We start from the raw sequence: 8,526 nt of genomic DNA on the forward strand, positions 1-8,526 counted from the left end.
GGACAACATGGAAGGCTGTTTAGTCATATACAGCACTGAACAACCAAATATAGTGAGTGCAGTTATTTTAGCGATGATGAACCCTTTTTATGGATTTGGTAGCAATTTCCTTCACCCATCTACAAAGTTTAGATACTTAGCTTTAACCATTGAACTTGCACTTAATACATATATTTTTACTATTAGCGTTAACAAATAAAAGACATTCTGACCGATGAAGTTTATACATAATACAGATATTTTAACAATTGAGTTTCACTAAATAGATATTCTTACCACTGGGGTTTATAGTCTTACCACTGTGGTTTATAGTCATAATATAGATATTCTAGCCACTGTGGTTTAATTATAGTCATAATATAGATATTCTAGCCACTGTGGTTAATAGTTATAATATAGCTATTCTAGCCACTGTGGTTTATAGTCATAATATAGATATTCTAGCCACTGTGGTTAATAGTTATAATATAGATAATAGCTGTTCAAACCCTTCGGGTTTATACATATATATTACAGATATTTTAACTGTTGATGCATAGAAATAATAGATATCCTAACCATTGCGGTTTAAAAAACTATAGATATTTTACCCAATGGAGTTAACAGAAATGACAGATACTGTACCATTAGGGTTAAGGAGAGATGGTTTGACACCTATATACCCGTGTACTCACGGAGTTCAACTTTCTGTCTACATCACAATGACATTGCCTGCATGAGTCTATAGAATTGGTTTAATTGAAAAGTATAACACAGCCACGTAGTGACTTAATGGAGCGCAAGAGGACACAAGATTTCCAACATAATGGACAAAATGGAAGCTAACGATCGTAATGGACGCCCAAAGGTCGGTGAATGGTTCAACCTATTGACAAACAATCCAACACCTTTTTGACCCATCAACAAGGGAACAATGTAGGGAAGAGGGCTGGGGAGGCGATTGTTAAAACCAGAACACAATTGGACAGTATCAGCTGAATTTTGTACTGAACATTGCAACTGGAAACTTTCATAATGCTATCTGGAAAGTGTCTCATTTCCTAAAACATTCTGGCGACAGAAATTCTATGAATTCCTACATCACTTCAGGTCAAGGGACTTTAGTGAATGAAATGAAAAATATTAAAATCACCTCAAAGTGCTTTCCTTTGTTATCAGTAGCAATAAAGGACATGAATGAATTGTCCAGGAAATATTTTAATATTTCAAATTTGTACCCTGTCCAGTGACTGATAACTTTATCAACAACACCAACTGGCAAATGGACATCATACAGTGATCTTATTTACATAATACACAAATCTCTCCAGGGAACAAATTAACAAAATTCTCTGCTTCCACACCGCAATCTCGTTAAAAACTCATCTTTTTTCTGAGAAGTAAACAGAGGTTAGCAGATTTTTTTTTTTTGATAAAAGTACATCTATTCTGTTGTCGATTTAAAATTCTACAGTAAACAAATTGTGAAATCTATGAAAATGATGTGAAATGTAATGATACTGAAAGTTATGGATTGTTTCACCAACAATGACATAGACAGAGGAACTGAGATAGAATCACAAGCACACAAGAGTTGTTTCCCTTTATCAGAATTTTGAAATCCAAAATTTGTGTTAACGTTACATTCCTTAGCATACATAAACATGTTGTCACTATAACATGGAGATACTTTATGAATCATGGTTTGACACAGAATCATAGAAAGCTCACAGTATAAAAAAAAATGTGTTGGTTTTCCCACAGAAGTTACTTAAATAATGCAACTAGGATTGTCATTTAAGATGAACTCAGTCCCAGAATGTGTTTCCTTACCAGCATCTCCCTAGTAACAAGCTCTGCATGTTTCCTTACCAGCATCTCCCTAGTAACAAGCTCTGCATGTTTCCTTACCAGCATCTCCCTAGTAACAAGCTCTGCATGTTTCCTTACCAGCATCTCCCTAGTAACAAGCTCTGCATGTTTCCTTACCAGCATCTCCCTAGTAACAAGCTCTGCATGTTTCCTTACCAGCATCTCCCTAGTAACAAGCTCTGCATGTTTCCTTACCAGCATCTCCCTAGTAACAAGCTCTGCATGTTTCCTTACCAGCATCTCCCTAGTAACAAGCTCTGCATGTTTCCTTACCAGCATCTCCCTAGTAACAAGCTCTGCATGTTTCCTTACCAGCATCTCCCTAGTAACAAGCTCTGCATGTTTCCTTACCAGCATCTCCCTAGTAACAAGCTCTGCATGTTTCCTTACCAGCATCTCCCTAGTAACAAGCTCTGCATAATCAAACACTTCCATTAATATACCGGTTGTATCTTTTTCCGTTTTTCTTTTTGATTTGTGTTTATCTTATTTTTCTATCTTAATGTATAATAAAACTTTGTTTCTCTCCATATTTTTTCAGACATATGGAATATTTAGTGTATCTAAGTTATATACAAATATATTTTCTTGCAAACAACACATTTAAGTAGTTCTGATTTTTAAAATTTCCATTATATTTATCCATGTTTATCCATTATTCTTAGAACAAGTTCAACTTAAATTCCAATAAGTTCAAGGTCATCAACCTTTTCAAACAGGACCCAAGATAAACTCCATCAAACACAGTCAAGGTCATTTCCATCCGACAGGGTCAATGTCATCTCCATCATCCAGGGCCAAAGTCATCTCCATCAGCCAGGGTCAAAGTCATCTCCATCAGCCAGGGTCAAAGTCATCTCCATCAGCCAGGGTCAAGACCATTTCCATCAGACAGGGTCAAGGTCATCTCCATCAGACAGGGTCAAAGTCATCTCCATCAGCCAGGGTCAAAGTCATCTCCATCAGCCAGGGTCAAAGTCATCTCCATCAGCCAGGGTCAAAATCGCCATCAGTCAGGGTCAAGGTCGTTTCCATCAGACAGGATCAAGGTCATTTCCATCAGATAGGGTCAAAGTCACTCCTATAACACAGGGTCAAAGTCATCTCCATCAGACAGGGTCAAGGTCATCTCCATCAGACATGTGTATTGTCAGAGAGGGACAAGGTCAACTCCACACAAGACAATAGGGTTTCTATTAAACAGTCAAGGTCATCTCCATAAAACCATTTCAAGGAGTTTCCACTAGACAGGGTTAACGTTGTTTCTTCACATATTTTTAATGTTGTTTCCAAAGTCAAATTCATCAAACAAGATCAAGGTCATCTCAAACATATAGGCCTAGCTGTCAGTATCACATAACTTCAAGGTTATCTTCATAGACCTGTTTACTTTCTTCAGTTCCTGTGTTGTTTATATCCTCAGAATATTTAGTTTGTATGCAAGATGGACGACCCGATGGCCATAGTGCCTAGGCTGATGAGCAAAGCAAGAATGGGGGTTCTTTATGAATGATTGTTGGTATGATAATGCCAAGCCTACTGCCAAAAAAAAACACCATTCTTCCTAGCTATTAGTTCCAATCATGTTATATTAGCAAATCATTATCTTCAATAGTTTTTGTCAAATGCATATTTTTCATAATTGTTTTGTTTCAGTTAGATGTAATAGTTAGTTTCCAATACAGGAGCCGATAGAGCTCCTCTACACTGGACACAAAAATTAAACAAATGTATAATATAAAGTTAAAGCTCATAATTTATTACATTACAATGTTAATAAAAAATAATTCTGATGGGATTTGAAGTTGATGGTTCGTTGACAGTCAATTCTGCTGGCGTGTCCACTGTGGTGGCATCAGAAATCTGAGTAGTAAGTTGCAAAGTAGAGAACAGAAAAATTAACCTTCAATAATGGTTTAAAGCAACTCAACTCATTGGTGTAAGCCATTTTGAAAGATTGTTTCCTCCTTCAGGAGACGTCAGTATTGTGAGCACAAGCATCCTTTTTCTGGTTTGGCATTCCCGTCCTCTTTTCCCACTTATTCACTACTAATTGCTGATAACCTCCCAGTTTTCTCGGCGTGTTTGTATACCAGGGACTGCACATTGACATGCTGTCTGCGTCACTTTGAAAGATGAAAAGTCATTGTCCATGTCTTTGACACAGAATTGTTCTGATTTAAGAACGAATTTGTGGAAAGGAATAATTACTTGACCCCGAGGAAGTAAAGGCACTATATTCTGTAAAAATCAAAATACTGAAAATGTTATCGTCATCAGCGTCGGGTAAATCAGCCACAGGGAGTCCGATGTTACATGACACTTGTCAAAAGTATCTTGACATGTTAGAGTTCTAACATTGTTGGAGGTCAATTAACCAAGGTCTGTTATTTCGAAGTTATGGGTAGGGTCCAGTACAAAAATTAAAAGAAACAAAATATCAGGACCCGACATCAATTGTTTTATTGGTGTTTAAGCCTGTACATGATGGTGAGACATTCACTCTGCTATTAACAGCTATAGAATACCACGATAGGTACCATTACAACATAACAAAAAACATTGTATCATTTTACACATAACTGTTATATTTCGTAACCAACTTGCTTGCTACAACAATCATCTATGTGATTTTGGTCATTAGCCCTAGGCATGTACATATAGAAAATAAATGAGCCATTTGATGACAGTTGGATGATGTAGTAAAATGAGATGATTTATGTGTCCCTAATTTTCATGACTATAAACAGCATAATTAAACAGATCTACCATGACAGGAGGATGAAGTACTAAATGATGCCTAACAATAATTTAAGTCACCTTGTAATTCAACTGTATGACTGAAGAAACAGCTGTTCTTAAATCAACATTTATCACTTGTCCCAGCTACAGCATTTCACACATACTTGCTACTAAACTTTCTCCCTCTTATTTATTGCCTTTTCATATTCTTTATCAGTTCACTGTACTTTCTGTCACTCTTTACATTTATTTGCTCTCTGACGTACTTCAGAGCAAAACATGATTTCCAAATATACATTGTTTATATACATCAGCCAGAGCCTCCAATTTATTATAAATTGATGTTGAAACTCCTAAAACCTCAGAGTAAATTCACTCTGGAGAATCAGGGTCAGATCACTAACTGTGCCTTATTTTCAAAATCATTGAAATTGATGCAGCAACACACATATCGCATAGTAGGCAATATTTACAATGACATAGAAATCCCAGCTGCATGTTTTGTATAAATCTATTCTGTGTCAATTCCTCAACCAACACTTTTCACTTCTGGTCCACATTGCAGTCAATATTGCATTTACTAGGTGTCACTTTTGTGTGTAATCAGTCTCACTGTTGTGTTTAATCAGTGCCACTGTTGCGTTAGATCAGGGTCACAGTTGTGTCTAATCTGTGTCACTGTTGCGTTTAAACGGTGTCACTGATGCGTTTAATCAGTGTCACTGTCGCTCTCTTCACTGCCACTCTCACCCTCCAGAACGTCAATAGAGAACTTATATTCCTGATCACACCCCATGTAGGCATCGCTCATGAAGAAGATGGTGTAGTTGTATTTGCCCGGAGCGGGTGCCACAAAGTCTAGTTTCACTTTCGCTTTCTGCTGAAGAGTGAGCCTCTTGATGGATAACAAGGAATTATTCTTGCTGTCTCCGATAACTACCCACCAACCTTCCTCTCGTTTCTGTCAGGGAAATGGACAAAAGTTATAATAAACAACAAACAAACAAAAAACAAGCAAATTTATCTAGAAAAACTGTTTTCATCATTTTCATAGTTTCAACATAAGCCATGCAGATTTTTCTTTTTTAGCATTTTTCAACTTTAAATTTAAGCCATGCGATAGAAAATTTGTTTAAACATAAAAAAACTATTCAATTACCATGCATTTAATTTGAACAAAGAGGACCAAAAATTTCAAGCAAAAAACTAGATGTCAGTTTAAGCAAGCCAATGACTCTGTCATAAAATACCACCATGTTCCAAAATACTTATAGATGAAAATGGGGTTGTGAAAAACCCAAATGACTGAACATGTTCTGTACACCATCCACAGAAACGGTGTGATGACTGAGTTTTATTAGAGACAGAGTTCAGAGGCTCCTACAACCAACTACTTACCAGTGGAAAGAAGGGAGCTATCACCGGTCCCGTCAGTTCATCCTCTCTCTCCAGGGTAGCTACCACATTGACTGCAGAACCACTAAATAACACATACAGAAATATATAATTTAGTAGCCTTCTGGATATCTTTGCTTTCAAGATGCATCTTTCCTAAACAAATATCATGCATAATTTCATAGCACAGAAAATTATGAGATTCAATCAGTCCAGTACTTAATACACCATTACAGCAAAGTTGTTGTGACACTGAGAGTGAATTCCTATGAGAAATCCAAGTTCCTAATAAGCAAGTTTGCTTGTATATGTACACCATTACAAACATTTTCTATAAGTAGGTAATAATACAATATTAAAAGTCACAAAAATTAGTGTTTTCCTAGCGTAGTTTAAATTTCGGCAAATTATATCATGATTGTAATTTAGTTTTATCTGATGTGGTGGCGCATTTGATAAAAAATGTGCCAAAGTCATTAATATTCCATATGGTAATTACACAACTCAACGTGATTTGTTCTGTTACATAAAGATGTATAACAGGATTCATTTGATATCCACGATATCATTTTCCCAATATTACGTAACTGAAATGTAGATTATTTTTTGTAATACCTGATGCCTGAACATAACTGGTAATAGCCAGCTATACTGAACACAACAAGGCACACTTGGTACTTGTTAGGGCAGTAACTAACACCATGTGATGTAGGACAACACACATATGTCGTACCTGTGAATGCTGTCTTTCTCCACGACTTCGTAGGTGAGCTCTATGTTAGGGTAACGGTTACAGAAGCGGGCCACATCTGCCATCTGATCCTCTGTTAACTGCAGTAATGTATTTCTCTCCTCATCTTCCATCTCCATGACATCAAACACACTCTCTATGTTCTGTGGAAGAAGCAAAAATAACATCAGACACTTTTTCAGGGTTGTTTGAGAGAAACAGAAAAAGCTAGAACTGTATGCGCATAGGCTTACTAATTCCCCCACTCACAGAGAAAATGAAAACATATTATGATGTGTACAACTAATATAAGGTGATGAAAATAAGTCCAAAAATTGAAGTTGAAGGTAATCAGTATTTGTTCAGCTTTGACAAGTTCTAATTTCAAAAATGCTTCGAAGAAATATCCAGACCCATGGTTTTTTTTTACAAACAGACATGCAGTTAATTCCAGTACGCCATCTGAACTTTGTTCAGGGAGGGTTTAAAAAATCAAAAACACTTTCTACATTCTGTTTTAGGAAATAATCAATAATAGAATAACACTGATGAACAGTTAATAAATCAGATTAATTACAAGGGAGAATACGGGTACTTTGAGAATCTGATCTTGACCCTGGATCATCAAATCATCAAAGACAGGAAATTGTGAATTTTCAAATGATGATAAAACTGTGATGAAATGTGTTTTATATGTTTATGTTCTACTATTGAAAAAGGTTTAATCTGCTATCTTCCAAAATTGGGGAAAATGGGGCTCATTTTAAGTTCACTTAAAGGAACGTATAATTAACAGGACTAGATTGAATCCCTTTAACAGACTTTAGGGTTGGGTTGTGAACTGACCTTATCTGTACAGCGTTTGATGATATCCTGAGAGAAGTGTGGCAGTTGTTTCAGATACGAGTCTTTACTCCACATGGCCTGAGTGACCATCTGGGCCAACTCCATGGCGGCCAGGGCAGGGGTCAACCAGCCATTACTGGACAGCACGTCCACACAGGCCTGGATCAGTCGGATGGCCTAAATACACAAATAGAGGTCAAGAATCAGACAAAGGTCAGGGGTTACATATATCATAGGTCATGAATATATGTCCTTGGTTCAGTTATAGATCGTAAGTCACACACCAGTAATTAAAATCATTTCAACACAAGTGTGGATCAGTTTGATTGCCTGTATACAAATGATGGTCATAGGTCAAACAAAGGTCAGGGTTAAATTTTAGGTCAGAGGTCAAGTAGTCAACTACATCAACCCTTACTTGAAATCATATCAACACAGGAATTAATAGTCTGATGGCCTGTAAGACAACAAATATAGATCAGAGGTCATGTGTCATTCAGCCAATACTGAACGGCAACATCTCCCACAGTCTGATTCACTTAACAAATATAAGTTAGAGGTCATATGTCAGTCAGGCAATACTGAACAGCAACATCTTCCACTGTCTGATTGACTAATCAATATAGGTTAGAGGTCATATGTCAGTCAGCCAATACTGAACAGCAACATCTTCCACTGTCAGATTCACTAAACAAATATAAGTTAGAGGTCATATGTCAGTCACAGGGTTCTCCCCAGAATTTTTTTAAGCCGATATGTTTCATTTGCAACGAACATTCAAGACGGACACGCTAATATAATACCTTATAATACCTTATCAAACCTAAGGGGGGTGGGGGGTGTAATATGATGTTTAAAAAGTTACTTTTATTTACCAAACTTCTTTTGGTGAACATTAAAACCAAGGAAATAAATAAGTGTTTCTTATGTCTGAATTTTCAGCAATATATTCTGAAAAAAAA

General features: G+C 36.6%; 1 protein-coding gene across 1 annotated transcript in view; it reads right to left on the reverse strand.

Moving 5' to 3' along the window:
* Positions 1 to 4,291: 4,291 nt before the first annotated feature.
* The window catches only part of LOC110449759 (U5 small nuclear ribonucleoprotein 200 kDa helicase-like), a 33,789-nt gene continuing 29,554 nt past the window's right edge, over positions 4,292 to 8,526 (reverse strand). The window contains exons 43-46 of the mRNA XM_021496815.1: positions 7,565 to 7,741; positions 6,722 to 6,882; positions 5,992 to 6,073; positions 4,292 to 5,554 (exon numbers count right to left, since the gene is read on the reverse strand). Coding sequence (XP_021352490.1) covers positions 5,303 to 5,554; positions 5,992 to 6,073; positions 6,722 to 6,882; positions 7,565 to 7,741 — 672 coding nt within the window. The 3' untranslated portion in view covers positions 4,292 to 5,302. The remainder of the gene's footprint in view (positions 5,555 to 5,991; positions 6,074 to 6,721; positions 6,883 to 7,564; positions 7,742 to 8,526) is intronic.

Source organism: Mizuhopecten yessoensis, unplaced genomic scaffold (assembly GCF_002113885.1).
Source record: "Mizuhopecten yessoensis strain PY_sf001 unplaced genomic scaffold, ASM211388v2 scaffold4819, whole genome shotgun sequence".
Classification (NCBI taxonomy): Eukaryota; Metazoa; Mollusca; class Bivalvia; order Pectinida; family Pectinidae; genus Mizuhopecten; species Mizuhopecten yessoensis.